The sequence below is a fragment of the Pinus tabuliformis genome, chromosome 5_2 (assembly GCF_031772625.1).
Source record: "Pinus tabuliformis cultivar Carrire ecotype Pingquan chromosome 5_2, CPIR1, whole genome shotgun sequence".
NCBI lineage: Eukaryota > Viridiplantae > Streptophyta > Pinopsida > Pinales > Pinaceae > Pinus > Pinus tabuliformis.
The window spans coordinates 437,964,922-437,986,824 of NC_142306.1; the positions used below are offsets into that span (position 1 = coordinate 437,964,922).

The 21,903-nt window shown below is 40.3% G+C and overlaps 1 protein-coding gene across 4 annotated transcripts in view; it reads left to right on the top strand.

Annotated features, from left to right (window-relative positions):
- Positions 1–913: 913 nt before the first annotated feature.
- Positions 914–21,903, top strand: part of LOC149159545 (uncharacterized) — a 126,974-nt gene continuing 105,984 nt past the window's right edge. The window contains exons 1-6 of one of the 4 annotated variants that reach the window (XM_089436504.1): positions 914–1,072; positions 1,554–1,652; positions 1,953–2,081; positions 2,438–2,639; positions 3,572–3,769; positions 4,182–4,287. In XM_089436504.1, coding sequence (XP_089292630.1) covers positions 2,529–2,639; positions 3,572–3,769; positions 4,182–4,287 — 415 coding nt within the window. In that variant the 5' untranslated portion in view covers positions 914–1,072; positions 1,554–1,652; positions 1,953–2,081; positions 2,438–2,528. The other 3 variants (XM_089436505.1, XM_089436506.1, XM_089436503.1) reach the window with 3 other exon arrangements.

Consider the following 21,903-nt stretch of genomic DNA (forward strand, 5'->3'; position numbering starts at 1 on the left):
GGTTGCTGACTTGCTCCTTTCTCTGCATCTTGCTGGTCTCCCTTCAGCAGCTGATGAATTGCGTCTAGCTTCTCCTCTTGCCTCTCCATCACAATGCGGATGAAGCTTAATTCTCTACGCATGTCAGGGTTTCCTTGGGCCAGCTCAACCATTTTAGCCACTTGCTCTAGAGCCTTTGCCAACAGCCCCTTCATAACCCAATATATGTGCAGACTGTTTAAAAATGACATATTAGATAACTAATTTTTAGAAATGTTAAATTAAAGACGTGCAAATGGAGAAATTAAAGTGTAAATGCTTTCAATTATAGTAACGAAATATCTTAAATTATAAAATCAAGTCGAGAGGCGTAGAACCGAAATCGAACAGAAGGTGTGCCATCAGCCACGCTTGCGCTGTCTTTTCTCGACACGTTTATTAAAATTGGTCACATATATTAACGCAATGATTGTAATGAGAAAATCTACCACACCCATTTTACCTGCTATACGACAGGAAAATGTAAAATTAACGACCGTGCGTGTTTTACGCCTCGTAGATAGTTATTACAGCGTCGCTGAGAAACAAAGCAAGCCCCGTTGGAGTTTGTGAAACGTGGCTCTTTTGGAGTGATTGTTTCCACGTGGAAACAGTAACTAATAGCGGCATGGTGGTCCCTCTCGACAGAGTATCTGAACAGAAGAGCCGGTTAACGTTGAGCCGGTGACCAGAAGAAGTCGTCCGCAACGTTGAGCCGGTGACCAGAAGAAGTCGTCAGCAACGTTGATGACTGGCAACAGACGGTATCTTTAAAATTTCTCCAGGTCGGTAATTTGGTTATGTTTTTAAATATATGTTTTTTTTTTTTTTTGTTTTCTAAATTTTTCTTGCTCCCGCTTTTTCCAGCGCAGTGAAGCTCTGACTCTGCTGCCACTACTGAGACTGCTCTGAAACCCTAATTGACGGTGTACAATTTGAACGATTTCTGCCATTTCTGAGGGATTTTGGAAGCTTTTGAACGGTGAATATGAAACGAAATGAAACAAAATAAAGCAAATCTTCGTGTAAATTCGACACAGTTGAGCAAGTTTTGGTAAGTATTTGAAGCTTCGAGGAACTACAATTGGAGAAAATATATTATCATTTTTTTCTTCTTCTAGGCCGTTCAAATTCCGATACTTTTTTTCCGAGCATTTGAACTGTGAAAGAGACGCAAAGGTGTATATTTTGGACTATCTATGAAAGCATTAATGAGTTTCTGACTGTTTGGTGGCAATATTGTCCGGGATTTGGCATATCCGAGCAAAGTTTATGAGTTTCTGAGGGTTTAAAGAATTGCAAATGGATCGATGTGTCTGTAATTTGTTCTAAAGCTTTAAGTTTTGAAGAATTAAAAATGGAGTTAGAGTGCCTATAATTTGACATAGTTATCCCCCGCGTCTAACTTTTTCTGAGAACTGAAGCATTTGTACGTCGGAAACTTGGTAAATATGCGGCTAGTTTGAGGTATTCATGCGACTTTTATGAAATTTTGAAGCTTTAAAGTACTGAAACGTGGAGCAAATCTAAAACAGTTTAACGATTACGCGCTGAAATTACAAGAACATCCAGTGTTCCAGTACGCAGGAATTCGAATTCACGAACCTAGCTGTCATTCTCATGTGTTTGGAAAGGTCAGTAGCTCTCTGAAATACGCCATTGTGCGTTAAATTTAGATAGCAGGGATGATTAGAAAATGTTGAAGCAAGCTCTGATCGTTTTATGGCCATCAATCGTGCTCTACTGTTTCTCGATCTTTATATTTCACCGTTCACTGTGTGTGACTTTTTGTGCGTCCTGTCTATATTTCGGTATCAATATTTCATTTATTTTGCTTTAATATTAAGTTTTGTTTTTGTCATTTATATCATTGCTGTCCGCAGACTCCTGAGTATTCATTTTCTTGTAAAATCGTGATTTTGTTCAACTATCAGGTTCACTTTTGTCTGTAGAAATTTGAAGGCGTTAAACAGAGCTATCCGGAGTCCATGCATAGGAGCGATTTAGAGTTCAAATCTCGGTTTAAGTTGCAGAAGATCGACATAGGCAATGTGGCCTCTAATGTACGAAGCTGGAAATCAATTCTTCATTATTCTGTTTCATAGCTTCGAGTAATATTAGTTTACAGTTGGATATAGATGAAGGTCGGTTAGAACTCTAGGTTAATTGGCATCCAGGGATCTTTTTTTGGGTCAAATAGTGAAAAGACTTTAGACCTGTAAACACGAGGAAAACATGAAAAGGGGATCTTACAAAGATTACAGAAATTAAGAGTTGTTCAGAAAGAGTAATTAGCGTAAGAATCTAATCCAGTGTCTGTTAACCAGTGAAATTTATTCTCCTTCTCCTTCACAATGAGGCAAAGAGCAAGTTGAGCGGTTTACCTACTAATTGATAAAATCTTCTATTCTTCTAACAGGTATGTCTTGAAGGCGTCATTGCTATTTTTATCTTTCGGTGTAAATTAGTTCACAAGCGATTTTGGATTGCGGGAAATCCAAGAGCTTCTGATGCCGCAGCGTCAACTATCGCCATCTTCTCCGACGAATCAAAACTCAAAACGTATACAGCCACAACCACAAACATATTCTGATCCACCAGCAACCTCTCCAATTAGCCAGGTATTTATATCATCAAGGACAGACTGTTTTTGATCAAGTCTGTTTCGATTTTAATCATTGGATGGTGTTTATTACTTCGCATTGTTGCCATTCAGCTCTCACATGGACAAATGTGTTAGATATAGGATGTAGAGATTAGAGCAGATGTGGAAGAAATTCGCCACTTAATTATATATCATACTGATAGCACAGATCAGGAAAGACGGGTATTTGTTTAATTTCAAGCTGGAAAACATTTATGATTTATATCTGCTTTAAATTTTATACTAGTCGGTTTAATGCCGTTTCAAGAAAAAAAAGTCAATGCAGACTGCTAGAACTCTTAACAGCTAGCATTTTCATTAGCCATATATTCATTTTATGCAATCATCATGGACTTGGAGATTGAACTGCCAAATTTGCAATTAGTTGCTCTACAGCTCGGTGGCTAATACAGTGCAAACGCTCATAACCAGTTTTTAAAAAGGCTGACTATATCCATCTGTCTATATATCGAAGTATAGATCCAGTTTAACCTGGATCTATTAAGTGCCTGAGTTTTTCACCTCACATTTTTTAATCTTCGATATAGATCCATTTAAACCTGGATCTATTAAGTGCCTGAGTCTTTCACCTCAAGTTTTTTCATAAGTCTGGGATAAAATATATCTATGCTAATATCATATTTAGAAAATATTAAGACTGACTGGACCATGGGGTAGGCTAAACTTTTGGTAATCCAGGCCAGCAGTTTTTTTGAATACTTGTCAGCTTTTAGGTTTTGATTTAAGCCAAGTGCAGTTACAAATTTTGAGAGGCTGCATGTACCCAATTAAATTTCTTGGTGACTTTATTTTGATATATTTATATTTTCCCACCATTTAGAGATTTGCATTTTGCCTCTGTTTTTCTCTTTCGTGAGTTTGTATTGATGACGAAAATTTTATGTAAAGCCAGTAGAACCTCAACAAGACCAGGAGCAGCACCACAGTCCTCAAGAAAGCACGGAACAACTATCATTTCTAGAACTGCCAGAACAGCAAGGGGACCAACAACAAATACCTTTAAGTGAGGCTATTGTGACCAATTCAGTCTCAGAACCTATTTCAAATGGCCATGCAAGAAAAGTTTCATTCGAGGATATTCAACTTGTAAGTGCGATAAGTATGGAAGTGAGTTAATTTTTATTATGATGGGTTTTGGTTTTATAATGAACAATGAAGATTAGTCTTCTGGGAATACTCGGGATTTTTTTATATATTTGTAGATTTAAGTTATAGTTGACTGTTTATTGTCACAATAGATGGAATACGCTGGTATTTGTTATATCATTGTAGATTTAAGTTAAAGTGGACTGTTTATTGTTACAATAGACTAAGTACCAGGTAGCATAGGTAGCTATAATGAACGGATGGTTGACACTGACAGCAATGCTGCCAACAATTTCTTTTACCTCTAACAATTTGTATTTTCATACTTAAGTAACATTCAATTTTTGCTTTATAGTATAGATTGCTTTGGCAACTTCGGTAGTTTTTCCTAAATGGATGTACTATTTTGCAGGTGCAGAATTTGATTGAAAGATGTTTGCAGCTATATATGAGTCAGGATGAAGTAATAAAAACCCTCTTGCACCAAGCCAGGATAGAACCGGGCTTTACTGGTCTCGGTGAGTTACATTTCACAATAGAAAGTCTCTTTCTGTGGTGCTATTACTCACATCATACCTAGATAACTTCACCATTGATGAGAAGCTGTATCTTAAGAGAAATTACCTTTGCAAACATTAAATCAAGTATTGCTAACTGTGATTTATATTAATTATTAACAGATACTCTATAGTTTAAACTGTTGTTAGCTTACCAGAAAGTCAATTTAGTTCAAACAGCAAGGATGCAATGCTCTAAATAATAACTTGCCATGGGGTAAGACGTCTTACCTATTTTGTTTATGGATCATTTTCCTTTTTGGCTGCTGGGCATAGTGGCAATTTAGTTGGGGATTTCTCAAAAATGAATCTACATAATTACCATAGGAATTTATTGATGCTCAATATTAGGGAGATTAGGATTTGGGACATCTCAAAGATGGACTTTCTTAGATTTTGGGTCATGAACTTCCAGCATATTTTTGTGGCCCTAAACAGTGTTTTTGGGCCTTGCGAAGGATAAGGGTTGTTGTAGGCTTGCCACATCCAAGACGGAATTTGTTCTTCATGACTGAAAATTTTCCAACTCTCATCATGCACCTAAAACAGAGTTCATATTTGAGAGTTATGGCCCTGATATCCAAAGTTTCCCCTGCATGTCCAAATGGTGACCAAGTTAGCTCACCAAAATTTGAATATGGGGAGTCAGTAATCTGTGGGAATCTACTAGAGACGTCTGGAGTACTGTGGAGGTTCTAAAAGGGTTTCAAAAGCTTGAGTGTAACCCTAATTGTAGCTATCAAAAACTGGGCAGAAAGGTGGAAAAGGGTTTAGTTTTTCACTAGTTGCTGACCATTTCATAGTAGGAGTAGGGGTGTGAGGAGATGCTCTCAAATTATAGAGATGGAAGTATATTGTAGAGAACTATAGAAGTCCATAGTTTTTCATAGCTTTGTAGTAAGCTTGTACAACTTTGTAATCTGTACTGTAATCTCTATAATAGAAGAAGATGCGAGACTCAACCCTTCATTGATTGTTGGTTTTCTCATATGGGTTTCCGAGGTGTTCCATTGTGCAGCTTTGCTATTGTAGTATATTTCATGTTGTAGTGATTAAATTTCTGAATGGTGTTTTTATTTTTGTTAAAGCTTTAAAAATACAAAAAGGTAGTTGCACTGTTAAGCTTGGGCTCATTGTAGCTGTTTTAAGTTTAGATCTGTTTTGTTGGGGCAACCATTGGAATATCCAAGTCGATTTATAGTTCAAGGCTGGTTATTTGAATTTTGAAACAATTTATTTCTTTCTAAGTTCAATGATTGAGTCTTTCATTCACTAGAAAAGATATCCTTTGTGCAGTCCACCAAATAGCCTGGATTTCTCTCCTTCCAAAGTAAGAATAGGGATACCCTATTGAACAATGGTAGATAAACTCCTTGACCTTGTTACATAGATGAAAGAGAATGATTGCGGAGATTTCCTAGGTAGACCCTTTTGGCCATGTCATTTGTTTTCTTTAGATTTATTATTAAGCATTCTTAATTATGTGCATTTCCCTAGCTTTTATCTATCATTATTTGGGGTGCATGAAAAGGTGAAATGTTTGATATTAAAACGAAAGTATTCAATTAGGGCTATGCTTAGAATATATTATAAAATATAAAACCAAGGGAAGAAGTGGAAATGGCTTGTCTATTGGGATGCAGTATAATGTTTGAAAGTTGAAACAAGGAATCCACTCATATTAATGACCTAGGTTTTGGTGTGAGTCTTTTGACAGCCAATCTACCCTGAACAAGATACCAACTGACCTACTCGCTGATGTAGTGCACTTCACAGCGCCACTTGGTCCACGTACCCTGGACACATCTGCTGATCCGTTGTCTCCCAATTTGCAGCAACACCAATATGCCTATATCAATGAATCCTACTCCTTTAGGTCACTGAACATGGCTCACCAACTGCCCTCTAGCTGATCATTAGTCCATCAATGAGTCAACACGTAGGGTCTTCATCCACTGCCCACTTGGTGCTCCTTAGTCCTTCAAGAATACAACACTTTGGTACTTCTTCCAACTTCTGCCTTCCTCTGCTTCTATATGAAGGCAAACTTAGGACATGGAGTCTGCCCTCTATCACTGTCAAAAGTCATTCGCCAACAGTAGACTAGGGCTTGTTCAATTGCTCCCTTGGCTGCCCTTTAACCCTTCAAAGAACAAACACTTGAGCCAAACTTTCTGCTACTCCTAGTAGACCTAATAGTCCTTTACAGATATGCTCTTAGGGCACACAAGGACACCTTTTTTCCCTCCAAACAGTCCTTAAGATGCCCTCCAAACTGTCCAAACTGGACCTCCACTCCTGCACTTTTCTCTCCTAGAAGATGTCCTGCACTGCCCTCTTAAACTTCAGACCTGAGCCTGCACTATTTGGCCCTGTCTAGGGCATCCTTGTACCTGCAATACACCATAGAAAACCTTCACCAGCAGACCCTCCTCCTGTGTAGTTGCTGCCAAGAGATGTGACCTTGTTTTTTAAGGCCTACTAGGCTACTCGGCCTCCAAAACAGGCCTCTCCTTCAACCTGCACTTACACAGCAAGTATCGACCCTTCTTGACTATGAGAATCCTCCTCCTTATGCTCAAAATCAACCCTCTAGACCTCGGTCTAATGTCCTTATTCTCACGCCCAAAGTCTGCCTATCTTTGCTGCCTTATCTTGCTCAAACTCAACCCAACCAGACTTAAGAGAACGCACCAAAACCAGGTCTCTTGGAGCTGCGGCTATTTCAGAGAACTCGAGCATCTATGCTCAGTCTATCAGATAAGAAAGAAGTGTGATGTTGGATGAGCCAATGAGCCTCAACATACTTCTTATTTATATGCTAACTTGGGGTGCAACAACAACCCATTTGGGCACCTTTCCAAGCTATCCGACCAAAACTCTTAGTTACAAACCTACACACACTTAAATAAATTTATTTCTCTCATTCACTCTATTCTTCCATGGGTGCCTTAGTAGTCCCTTGTGTGAAAATTCGAGAATCCCACTCGAATCACCTACTGCAGCAACTGATTAAACTTCTCCTATTTGTTAATAACTGAAACAAATTATTTATTGCTTCCTACAACAAATATCGAAGCTAATACAACTGCAGCCTTCACTTAATTAATTAATTTGCCCAAAACAAGAACAAAATAATAGAGAAAAATCCACACATGTGACACTTTTTTTGGAAAAATGTCCCCGAAAAAACCCAATGCGGGAAAACCGGTGCAGCAGATATTAGAGTTTTATTATTAAGCAATAGTAAATTTGAGTACAATTCCTTGGATGCTCAACTAGTAATCACCCCTGCTGGGTATCGCGCTGCTCCTTCTCCGGACCCTCTACTGGCTGGAAAATTCGAAATCTTTGCCTCTCGGTCTCACACCTTGGCTCTTGGCTCCTAGCTTCTGAAACTCAATTTCCTCAGTAGGAATTCAATCTCCCTCTAAGGCTTGCGTTGCCACTACGTCAGCTTTGCGTGGGCCAGCGTCTACCTCTCTCTGGACGTCGTTTTTTCCTCTCTGCCTCGTACGCTCCAGCCCAGAAAAACTTCCTTCTTCTGGATACTATCTCTGCCCCTCTCTGCAAAAGCTCACTATCGAAATTCTCCCGGCAGTTGCTTTGCTTCAGAAAATCGAACTTCTAAACTCTCTGTGTGTCTTTCCAAGTGACCCTCAAGCCTCCTTAAATAATCTCCTCATTGACATTCAACGACCCAGATTAGAAGCTAATCAATGGCTAAGATCATTTCTGCTTGATCCTCGTCTTCTTCTAGAAGTTACACCCACAATTTATATTAATACACTTTAATTATTTTATTTTCCCAAGTTTAGACATAGGGTCCCTTTAAAAATAATTAATTATATTAATAAAATTGTTTCTAGTGGAATTTCCCAAAAAGCTTTCTAGGTTCTTTGGAATAAATGTGCCTAAGCCTCCCTGCAAAATTTGAGACTTAGAGCACATCCGATGCTACCAAAAATCAACACCTTACTCCACTAAGGGTGCTACGCTTGCTCCATGGGCTACATCAATAAAATCATGCTTGGTTTCACACCCAAAATATTGGGTGCAAATCCCACCTCTTGGGTCCTTAGCCCACAAAGCCCTTGTGTGGTGCCAATTCCTCCACAACCCTGTACCCTAGGGTTTGGAGTGCCTCCGAAGCTACAAATATCAATACTCCCTATTAGCGAAGAAGGTGCTTCCAACACTAGAAAGCAATTCGTCACCATCACAAGAACCTGAAGATCTCAAACTTCCGTAGGGCTACTCCCTTTGAAGCTAGACTCCCTTTGAGTCTACATGATCTCCATTGCCTCAACCTGCTACTGATCTCGTGTCCTACAAGGTCAGTTCGAGCTGCGGTTGAACATGGGCCATCATCACCGCAAGTCAACTCTGCAAGCACTCATCCTCTTGGATCGAACACCTACGCGCACATGCCTCCAATCTTGGATGTGAAACATCACTCCCCAAAGAAGAAACTAGCCTGCCAACATCTTGTCCATCATATGAAGCAATCTTGTCCATGCCATTCTCGTCCATGCCAATGCAACCCTCGAGCAGTACCAATGAACTATGACAAGTCATAGGAAGTCCATGATCAACAACTAGCCCTACATCAAACTGTTGTTCACCTGGTTCACCAACAATCCACTAGAACTCCCAACCTATCTCGCTGCCAAGCTAGTCAAGACCACATCTCCACGTCTTTAGCAGAAACCTCTGTGCCATGATCTAGACAGTCTCAACTCCCTCTGAGCTGCTTCGCTGTGCACACTTTGATTCACGGGCCCTTCAAAGTAGCTCTGATAACATGTTGAATTTCCACCACCCTAGAGAATCTTGGTTTGGGTCTTAGAATCTCTAACAGAACCAACTCATATGCCACAACAAACTACTTTGCAAATGAAATAAACACAGTAGTAAATCAACTAGTCCACAATAGACAACTTTTTGCAATTTTCAACCCAACTTTGTTACGTTAACAAACTTTAATACAACAGTCCACGGATCCTGTACCAGGGATCATGGCCCTCATATAATCATTGATACAAGAAATACAACTATGGTTTGGTGTCAGTGATTTGACAACCAATCTACTCTGAACACAATACCAACTGACCTACTAGCTGATGTAGTGCACTTCACAGCTTCACTTGGTCCATGTACCTTGAACACATTTGCTGGTCCTTTGGCTCCCAAGCTGCAACAACACCAATTTTCCTCTGTCAATGAATCCTGCTTCTTTAGGTCACTGAACTTGACTCATTATTTGCCCTCTAGTTGATCATTAGTCCATCAATGAGTCAACACATAGGGTATTCATCAACTGCCCACTTGTTGCTCCTTAGTCCTTCAAGAATACAACACTTTGGGACTTCTTCCTACTTCTGCCTTCCTCCATTGCTCTATGAAGACAAACTTAGTGTTAAAATTGGCAACTAGGGCCAAACTCCATGTGGGTCATCCTATTTATGGCATCTGATATTTTTCTTGGATTCCTCTTGTCGAGAGGTGTAGGATTGATCTAAAGATCATCTGATTTTGACATGTATTCATGGAGATATGAATTTATTTGTGTTATGGGACAATTCGTCAAGGTCAGCCAGCAACCAAATTGCCCCCACTTATCCTCCACGTTTTAGTATAAATAGAAGAGGACTTTAAGTCATTTGACACACGCTCACCCTTGTGATCTCCCTTCATTTTGTTTTGGGTTTGATGAAGATGAGGTCTAGAGGGAGTGCCCTAGGTGATATGCTGCCCTAATAGGAGCTTCCCTAGAAGCTGTGATGGAGAAGGCTCTACGTTGTCATGGACAAGGCTCTACGCTGCCCTAATGGAGAAGCCTAATGTAGCCATGGAAGAAGCCTTATTGTTATCATGGAGAAACACCTACGTTGGCATGGAAATAAAGCCCTAACGCTGAAGCCTCCTAAATACAGTCATGGAAGAATATAATACGCTGCCCTAGAGGATGCCCTAGATTCTAATGCAGTCATGGAAGAAACCTAACACAATTCATGAAGATAGGCTTCTAATGCTGCCCTAATAAAGCCCTAATGTTGCCCTATCAAACTGTTCTAAGCCGCAATTTAAAGAGGGTTTTATGTGCCCTAACTGTTGTGAATACAATTCCTAGCCACAGTCCTATTGGGAGGACTATAGCCGCAGTCCTAGAAGAATCATGGCTGCAAATCAAAGGCCTAATTGTTATGATGATGACCCTAACCTTAACGTAGTCATCAAAAGGGGCCTAACACAATCATGAAGGAGGACATCTCTAACGCAGAGTAAGGACCCTTCATGCTGTCCTACAGGAGTCCTCTATACCCAGAAGGAGAAGCATATACATGTTGTCAATGGATGCTCCAAAAGGACGCAGTCCTAAAGCATTTACATGTTGTCAATGGATGCTCCAAAGGGACGCAGTCCTAATGTGAGGATATGCCTCAGTCAAAGATGTATATAGTCACAACAAAGGAAGCTAATCAACAGTAGTAAAGACTGCTGTTCTAAGGCATGACTTAGGCATGTTTGGGAGCAACCCTCTCTAGATTAAGGACTGAGGGCAAAGCTCTTTACATGGACCTGTTGAAGGAGTCTGCAACTATAGCCTAGCTGCTTTGCTAGGCTGTAAGCCATAGCAAGCAGCTAAGGCTCGTAGTATAAATAGTTGCAGCGTATTGGGTGCAACATAATGATGTGATAGATGAAAGCATGATGGGGGCAGCATGGTGGAACATGGTGCAACATGGTGTAGTATGGTGTAACACAACGAATGCAGTATGGTGCAACACAATGGATGCAGTATGGTGTAACACAATGGTACGACATGGTGATGATGGGCATGGATGTATAGTAGTAGCACGATGCATTGCAGCAACTTGTTGATGATGGGTACAACATGATGATGAGGTATTGCTTAGTGATGGGAGTAGCATAGTGATGAGAGCATCTCAGTGATTGGGTGCAACATAGTGTCAGGTGCAACGTGATGATGAGGTGTAGCACAGTGATGGGTGTAGCATGGTGATGGAGTCACCTTGGAGGATCAGTTGAAGCAGTATGCCTTCACTTGAGTTCATATCAGCTACCTCATTATGTTATCTTCATGGTGAAGATCTCTGCTCTTATCTTGTCAAGTCAAAGTGTTGACTTCTGATTTATATGTACTATATCTCTCTCTGCTGAACTATTGAAGAACATAAGAAGAATTGGTCAAGGGTTTCCCCACATTGGGATTTGTCCCTGGCTGGCGCCACATCTTGTGTTCTCTTGTCTTGTCTTGTTTTCTGAGATTTATGTTTGTGTTCTATCTGCATTTTACTATCATGCTAAATGTGATTGCTAATCTGGAATTGATATTGAGCTAATATGGAAAATTGAAGTAAATTTGCTCGTAGCATAGAACATACCTAAAATTAACATGGTATTAAAGCTGAGGTGAAGACAAAGCAGAGGCAAGAGTGAAAGAGCAATCACTGAAGACAGTTGAACAAGGTCAAAAAACTCAATAGGTTCCTCATCCCACTTCAAATTCACCAAGGGTGAAGTCGAAGCCAAGAAGATTATCCAAGTGGCGCAGCGGAAGCATCTGGTGGCCAACCTACAGGTCACTTCAATGGGAAGTCCAGATCTGAGAATGGAAGGAAAGGTAGATGCCTTGCTTGCAATAAGTTTGGCCATTATGCGAAGGAGAGTCCGAATAGAAGGGACACATCACTTGATGATGATATCAATCATTCCAGGGGCATCTTCATTGATCAAAGGAATGACAGATACAATGGCAAAGGAAAAAGGAGTGCAGGTCATCAAGGAAATGGCCGACTCTTCAAAGAATGCAAGGAACTCCAGGTATGAAGAAATCAAATGTTGTTTCTGATAAGCTAAAGGATTATTATCTTATATTGGCCCTATCCACTACTTCTCCTCCAGACTCTTTGGGAATCTGGCTTATTGATAGTAGTGCTTCAAGGCACTTCATCGGATAGAAGGAAGCTCTCTCTAATTTTATAGAGAAGGAAACAATTGTGGAGTATTATACTTGGCGTCAATGCCACCTATCCCGGAAAAGGTATAGGGAATGTTACCCATCAATTGAATGAGGGTAACACGATTCATTTACAAGAAGTTCTTTATGTACTTGATCTCAAGAAGAACTCGGTGTCCATTTCGGTAATGGAAGTCAAAGGTTTCAAGGTGGCATTCATCGATGGAAAGGTATGTGTTTGAAAATAGAGTTTTGAAGATTCTTTTACTCATGGGTCCAGGGTTGGCAATTTGTATCAAGTTGTAGGAAGTCAATTGGGGACCATGTCATGTGACACATCTCTTCAATGGCACCGAGGTTCGCCCATCTTCATTGTAAGGCCCCACCCGATGCGAGTCGGATGGTGACAGGGATCCCTGAATTCAAGGAAGAGCATGGAGGTACATGTCCGAGATGTACTAAAGGAAATCTTACAAGGGGACCATTCCCCTCATGTAGCAAGTCCACATATTTGGAACAACCTGAGGGGTTTGAGATTCATGATCGGGTATCTGATGTATGCAGGTGGAAGAAAGCCCTCTATGGCTTGAAGCAAGCAACCTGGGCTTGATATGAGAGGATTGATAACTAGCTGATGAAGCTGAGATTCACTACGACTGAAGCCTATCCAAACCAGTGCTTGAAGGTTGTGGATGATAGACCTCTCATACTGGCACCTTATGAGGACGGCAGACCCTCTTATTCGCAAAAGTAAGAGGGAGTTGGATTCCGGATTTGGAATGGTGAACTTCAAGCCCGTGACTACCTCGATGAAGCCTAACTTTAAGAAGTTATGCGGTAGTGATGCCAGACCTGATTTGGGAAATGCCTCTGAGTTCCATAAACTCATACTAGCATTGATGTTCTTGGTGAATTCCCGTCTGGATTAATGTTTTGCAGTTAGCATGTTGAGCTCATATTTGCTTGAGCCTCACTGGATTGGTGCCAAGAATCATTTGAGATATCTTTAGGGCACAATCTCTCATGGATCGAGATACACTGCTGGAAATGTGAAGCTGCATGATTATTCTGACGCTGATTAGGTAGGCAGTGTGGAGGATTGCAAGAGCACTTCTGGGTGCTGGTTCTCTTTGGGTTCTGCTTTGATATCTTGGATGAGCAGGAAGCAAAAGATGGTTGTTTTGAGCACCGTCTAGTCCGAATACATAGTTGCGAGTATGGCCTCGTGTGAAGCCGTCTGGTTGTGGAAGCTCTTCAGTGAGCTGTTTGGACACGTGCTGGATACCATCGTGATCTTCTGTGACAACCAGAGGGGGATTCAATTGTTGAGGAATCCTGTGTTTTATGATTGCTCCAAGCATATAGACATCAGGTACCACTTTATCTGGGATATGGTACATCGAGGAGCAAGAAGGCTCCATCGCATTGGGACTGATGTACAGGTCGGCGATATTTTGCCGAAGCCCCTGGGAAAGGTCAAATTCTTGACTTTTCAAGAATGACTAGGAGTCGTGGAGAGACTCTCTCCTAAGGGTCCTATATGATATGGACATTGAGCTCTGGGAGCTCCGGGGGGGCTTGGGGGTACATCTTGGAGTGATGAGCAACCATAAGGTGAGTGGTTCAACCTTCCCCTAGTGATTTGTTGTGTACAGGGTGAGTGGTTAGCCTTCCCTTGGGTTACCCCTGGCGACATGTAGGCAGGATGAGTGGTTCATCCTTCTCTTGCTAAGACATCCTACCCATGCAGTCTGGGACTCATGGGAAGTACCTCTCATCTGGCCAATGAGTAGGGAAATGAGGATAGGGACCATAGTAGTACCGATGGACGCATCGTGTTACTACCGTACTTCCTATGCTAGGATGATATTGATCTGGGATCAATTGGAATTGACTTCGGGTCAGTAAGAGTGATATAACTCACTCTCTTTGTTTGGAACTGATTTCGGATCAGTAAGAGTGGTATGATACACTCTTTGTTTGGAACTGATTTTGGATTAGTAAGAGTGGTATGACACACTCTCTTTATTGGAACTGACTTCAGGTTAGTAAGAGTGGTATGAGACACTCTCTTTTGTGGGATTGACTTCAGGTCAGTAGAGGATGGTATGATACATTCTTGATCACTTCTTCTTCATAGTTCAACAGAGCAGAGCAGTGCAGGGCACTAATGGCAGAGATAGTACAGTCTAGAATATGGATTAGCAGATTGAGTTCTCCCTAGTTGGGAGGGAGTGTTAAAATTGGCAACTAGGGCCAAACCTCATGTGGGTCATCTTATTTATGGTAGCTAATATTTTTCTTGGATTCCTCTTGTCGAGAGGTGTAGGATTTATCTAAAGATCATTCGATTCCGACTTGTATTCTTGGAGATATGAATTTATTTGTGTTATGGGACAATTCGTCAAGGTCGGCCAACAACAAATTTGCCCCCACTTATCCCCCATGTTTTAGTATAAATAGAAGAGGACTTTAAGTCATTTGACACAAGCTCACTCTTGTGATCTCTATTCATTCTGTTTTGGGTTTGATGAAGATGAGATCTAGAGGGAGTGCCGTAGGTGATACGCTGCCCTAATAGGAGATGCCCTAGAGGCTGTGATGAAGAAAGCTCTACGCTGTCATGGACAAGGCTCTACGCTGCCCTAATGGAGAAGCCTAATGTAGCCATGGAAGAAGCCTTATTGTTATCATGGAGAAACACCTACGCTGGCATGGAAATAAAGCCCTAATGCTGAAGCCTCCTAAACGCAGTCATGGAAGAATATAATACGCTGCCCTAGAGGATGCCCTAGATGCTAACGCAGTCATGGAAGAAACCTAACACAATTCATGAAGATAGGCTTCTAACGCTGCCCTAATAAAGCCCTAACGCTGCCCTATCAAACTGTTCTAAGCCACAGTTTAAAGAAGGTATTATGTGCCCTGACCACTGTGAATACAAGTCCTAGCCACAGTCCTATTGGGAGGACTATAGCCGCAGTCCTAGAAAAATCATGGTTGCAGATCAAAGGCCTAATTGTTATGATGATGACCCTAACCTTAATGCAGTCATCAAAAGGGGCCTAACATAGTCATGAAGGAGGACAACCCTAACGCAGAGTAAGGACCCTTCACGCTGTCCTACAGGAGTCCTCTATACCCAGCAAGGAGAAGCATATACATGTTGTCAATGGATGCTCCAAAAGGACGCAGTCCTAATGTGAGGATATGCCTCAGTCAAGGATGTATATAGTCACAACAAAGGAAGCTTATCAACAGTAGTAAAGACTGTTGTTTTAAGGCATGACTTAGGCATGTTTGGGAGCAGCTGTCTCTAGATTAAGGACTAAGGGAAAAGTTGTTTACAGGGACTTGTTGAAGGAGTATGCAACTATAACCTAGTTGCTTTGCTAGGCTGTAAGCCATAGCAAGCAGCTAAGGGTGGTAGTATAAATAGTTGCAGCATATTAGATGCAGTATATTGGGTGCAGCATAATGATGTGATAGATGAAAGCATGATGGGGGCAACATGGTGCAACATAGTGCAGCACAATGGTACAACATGGTGATGATGGGCATGGATGTATAGCAACAACACGATGCATTGCAACAACTTGTTGATGATGGGTACAACATGATGATGAGGTACTGCTCAGTGATGGGAGCAGCATAGTGATGAGAGCATCTTAGTGATTGGGTGCAACATAGTGTCAAGTGCAACATGATGATGAGGTGCAACACAATGATGGGTGCAACATGGTGATGGAGTCACCTTGGAGGATCAGTTGAAGCAGTATGCCTTCACCTGAGTTCAAATCAACTACCTCATTATGTTATCTTCATGGTGAAGATCTCTGCTCTTATCTTGTCAAGTCAAAGTGTTGACTTTTGATGTATATGTACTATCTCTCTCTGTGTTGAACTATTGAAGAACATAAAAAGAATTGATCAAGAGTTTCCCCACATTGGGGTTTGTCCCTGGCTGGCACTGTTGTCGCGCGGATTGACACGACAACGCTCAGACCGGGGGCTGTCACTCTGATCCCCAATCCCTCCGTTTAAGCCTGTCTCCCGCGGCTAAGGGGGGTAGTCCCTGTGAGATGATGAGGCCAACTGTCGACCAGTTGGTTGGGAGACCCGAGATACGATTAAGATAAGCACTAAAAAGATTTAATTAATTTAGCAGACCAGTGCCTTGAGAGATTGTTATTAAAACGATTACTTGTTAAATGATATATAAACTGTAAACAGCAATCATTTGTCATCAAAAGGTATCAGCTAAATCACAATGACCAAAACGATATCCAGCAACTGAAAATTTTAAAAAAAGATGAATGCTTTAAACCCCCACGAGTCATAAATCATTAACCAGATATCGTATTCGTATCTCGACTTGAAAATTTTAGATCTCAGCATGAAAGATGATAAATCCCGAAAATGACTGGATCTGACGAAATTTTTTTTTATATATATATTTTTTTTTAAAATTTTTTTTTTTTTTTTTTTTTTAAACTAATTAATGAAATTTAAAAATTAATCTAAAACTAAAAATACAACTAAGCCTAAAAATCCTTTTTATTTTTTATTTTTTTATTATTTTTTTAAATGAAAATTTTTTAAAACTAAACTAAACTATAAATTAAATTAAAATTTAAAAATCTAACAAAAACATCTTTTTGATTTTTTATAACAAAATTTAATTCTATTTTAAAATCTAAAACCAAACTTAAATTCAAAACCTAATAAAAAAAATCTAATTGAAATCTATTCAAAAATGATATACACGGGACTAAAATAAAACAAGTTGAATCTAATTAAAATCTAAAAAAACTAAATATTAAAATCTAAATAAACATAAAACGAAACTATACAATTTTAAATCTAAACCTAAAGCTAAAACATAAAAAAAAATAGTCTAAATAAAAGTAAATACGTGAAATGAAAGTCATCAAAACGCATAAAGGAAAATCGTAACAGAAAACCCTAGCCGTCAACAAATGGAATACGATATGCTATGCTTTAGAAATGATTCGAATGAGGGCACAGGTAAAAATGACAAACTGCGATGATATACTGAATCGTAACCCTTGCGATGTGAGAAATGTGATTAGATCTTAGGTAAAAACAAAATTCGCACTTCATGCAGCGGAAAATAATATGAAACGTTTTGGATTTTCCCTCGTTTGTTGACTGGCAAGCTGCACGCGGGTCTGCAATGCTTGACGGAATGAAACGGAATGAACAGCAGCGAGATATCACGCGAAGGGCAAAGATTTCGATGGCGCGAGGCAGCGGATGGCTTTGGACACAATGTATAGATTTGCTGGCGAGGTAAATGAAATATTTGCAGGGTTTCAGGTATAATCTCTTGGCTGCGGTAAATAAAAGACTGAATGAATCGAGCCACTGGATGAGAATGCGAATTAAACAAACGCCACCGTAAATATATGCTACCCACGCACTGCAAATTTATGATAAACCAAGCCAGACTACAGATTTGCAAGAGTTGATAAATGCCAAGATCCAAAAATCGTGACCCCGGCTCAGATTTTAAACACAAAAAAAAAATTTAACGCAGGCAGAGGCAACGATAACACTGTAGACGGCAAGAAAAATATACGAATTGGATTTCAGATTTTACCTGTTACGCAAAAAATTTATTACCTTTTACCGCGCGTGAATGAGACTTGATGCCGTGCGTGACAAATTTTGGATTGAAACCACTGTTTGTGTGCTTTTCCCTTAATGCATTCAGCAGTTTCTTTTGATGGCAGGTAAAAATGATTCCTCTTGTATATGCAGAGAGAACCTTCCTCTGTTGACAGGAATTGCTCAGCCAATGCACCGATATATGAATGGATCGCCCCAAAGATTTCACCCAGGATTAATGTATACTTTGCAGCCTGTGCAAAACCCTTGCTACCGAAAAGCTAATCAGAAATTAACCTAAAAACCCTAAACCCTAATGAAAACTGCATAAAATAAATTTGAAACCCTAGAACAGCTAATTGATTAATGTACAGATTTGGCCCCTTTAACAGCCAGATTTAGCAATAAGCACGGAAAACATTTTAAAGAACAGAAATTTCAGATCGTCACTGTGAAGAACTTCAGAAAATCTCTCATGCAAACTTAGAAAAATAAACCGAATGATAGACCCAGGATCAAATCCAACTGGGCTCAACACAAAATGCTTGCGGGAGTTGGCTGGTTCAGCCGAGAACTTCCCCGAACGCCCACAAAAATTCCTTCAATGATGTTTTCTGCACAACTCAAAACAACTGTCAGTAAAGAGGGCAAAAATGCTGCTAGATCTCAGGAAGTAATGGAGATACCTGCCATTACTTCAGAAACCCTAACAGCACCCAAACCCCAGCAAGTGAACAAGATACCTGTGCTCACAATACTCTACAAAAAGCTACTATTAACGGCTGAAAATAACATATGCAGAAAATGAAACAATCTCACAGCATTTTAAGAGAGTAACACCAGCAAGATATGGACCCCAAAGTCTTCTTTTATTAACCAGAAACAGATTTACAAGAGAGCTTCTTCAGTATCAGACTCACAGATCCAATGATCTGAAATGACCACCTAAGACCCTATATAAAGGAAATGATCCCAACGGCTAGTTCGAATGATCCATGTAGAAATGATCTCGACCGTTGATGAGGATCAAGACATCTCTTGATCTCATCCGTCGATTTATTCACTTAAATTTTTTTTTTTAATTTTTTTTTAATTTTTAATTTTTTTAATTTTTTAAATTTTTAAATTTTTTATTATTTTTCATTTTTTAAATTTTTTAAATTTTTATTATTTTTTATTTATTTTATTTCATTTTTTAAATGGATCATCGAACTAAGCCTTCGGAAACATCACCTAGGACCTAGGACTTAGCACTCACGAGGGGATTTAAAACATTTTCAACCCTCAAGACACATTCCATGATGACTTTTTACAATTTACATCTCAAGGGGACAAACCCACTTAATACAGACCCTCACAAAAATACCCAGTTCTGCGACACAACTATAATCTAGCAGATCAACACACTAGGATTCTTCTAAAGTTCTAATGACAAAATCCATCCCGGCTTTGGGGTCAGGTTTGAAGGAAAACTCTGCCGATCCATGGATCGGTGAGACAAAAAACCTTCCGGGACGTAGATTACCACTAGAAAGTTAGGTCCACCTAGGCAATTCACATACACGACTCATATCTGCTAAGATTATTTACAATTAATACATGCAGACTGGGTTTACAATTAGATTGATCAAGCTTATGATGACTGCTGGATGGCACGGACACGCTGATCAGGTGCTGCCCTTTTCTTGCAAAGAAAAAGGGGGTGTACTGCATGGGTAGTTGACCGGTAGAGGTCAACAGGCACCACATCTTGTGTCCTCTTGTCTTGGCTTGTTTTATGAGATTTATGTTTATGTTCTATCTGCATTTTACTATCATGCTAAATGTGATTGCTAATCTGGAATTGATATTGAGCTAATATGGAAAATTGAAGTAAATTTGATCTCAACATAGAACATACCTAAAATTAACACTTAGGACATGGAGGTTGCCCACTATCACTGTCAAAAGTCCTTCTCCAACAGTAGATTAGGGCTTGTTCAGCTACTCCCTTGGCTCCCCTTTACCCCTTCAAAGAGAAAACCCTTGAGCCAAACTTTTTGCCACTCCTAGCAGACCTAATAGTCCTTCACAGGTCTGCACTTAGGGCACACAAGGAGACCTTCTTACTGCCCTCTAAACAGTCCTTACAATGCCCTTCAAATTGTCCAAATTGGACCTCCACTCCTACACTTTTCTCTCCTGGAAAACGTCTTGCACTGCCCTATTAAACTTCAAATCTGAGCCTACACTATTTGGTCCTATCCAAGGCATCCTTGTACTTGCAATACACAACAAAAAACCCTCACCAGCAGGCCCTCCTCCTGCACAATTGCCACAGAGATGCGACCTTGTTTTTTGAGGCCTACTAGGCTAGTCGGCCTCTAGAACATGCCTCTCCTTCAAGGCTTCATCCCGCACTTACACAGAAAGTCTCGACCCTTCTTGACTGTGAGAATTCTCCTTCTTATGCTAAATTTTAGCCCTTTACACCTTGACCTACTGTCTTTCTGCTCATGCCCAAAATCTTCCTGTCTTCGCTGCCTTATCCTGCTCAAACTCGGCTTGACCAGACTTAAGAGAACACACCAAAACCATGTATGATCCCTCTTTCGCTAGGTCTCTTGGAGCTGCGACTATTTTAGAGAACTGGGGCCTCTATGCTTACTCTAACACATGAGAAAGAAGTGCGATGGTGGATGAGCCAATGAGCCTCAACATGCTTCTTATTTATATGCTAACTTAGGGTGCAACGAACAATCCATTTGGGCACCTTTTCAAGCCAGCCGACCTAAACTCTTAGTTACAAGCCCACACACAAATAAATTTATTTCTCTCATTCGCTCCATTCTTCCATGGGTGCCTTAGTAGCGCCTTGCTCCACAAAGGGTGCTACACTTGCTCCATGGGCTACATCAACAAAATCATGCTTGCTTTCATACCCACAAGCTTGGGTGCAAAACCCACCTCTTGGGTCCTTAGCCCACAAAGCCCTTGTGTGGTGCCAATTCCTCCACAACCTTGTACTCCACAACCCTGTACCCTAGGGTTTGGAGTACCTCCCAAGCTACAAATTTCAACACAGTCTTCAGTTTCTTTTCAGGTTCGTCATCTTCTTTTGCAATGTTGGCTCCACTTCTCTCTTTCCTCTTGTTCTTCTTGTTCTTAGGATCCTTGGTACAATCTCTTTTAAAGTGTCCATATTCATTGCACCCAAAGCATTGTGCTTTGGATATATCTCTGCCTCCACGTCGCTGATTGTTGTTGTTGTTGTTGCAGTTTCGATGAGGTTCAATTCTTCCAAATCTTCCAAATTCTTCTTTGAACTAGCATCAAAAGCTTGAGATTGTTCATTATTGGGTTCAGTGTCATCCTTGGCTTTCAATCTTGTTTCTTCTAGAATGCATAAAGCCCATAGTTCATCGAATGATGGAGTATCTTTCCTTGAGTAGACGTTAGTCACAAAACTGCTCCAGTTTGGAGGTAGAGCATTAAGTATACAAGAAGTTGTTGATTTTTGGGTAGCATTGGATGTACTCTAGCTCCGAAATTTTGTGGAGGAGCTAGAACACATGAGATCTCCAAGACAGAGAAATCGTTTGGTGAAATTCCACTTGGATTGTATTTTATTAAAATAATTAATATTTTTAATGGGGTTCCTACGTCTAAACTTAGTAAAATTAAAATATTTATGGGTATTAATGAAAATATGGGTGAGAAGCTTCTAAGAGACGAGGATAAAGTCTAATTTAATCTTGGTCGTTGATGAGAGATTAAATAACGACCGTTGATATCTCAACAGGAAAAGCATAAAGGAAGGCTTGATATTCATTTGGAAACACACTGGGCAAATACTTAGTAACTTGAGGGAAATCGACTCTCAAGGAGTAAGAGTTCGATTTCAGAGGGAGAGTTGCAGGGTGAAGGAAGAGGAGGGTATCAACATCAATCAGAGACTGAGGAGGAGGTGACACAGTGTATCA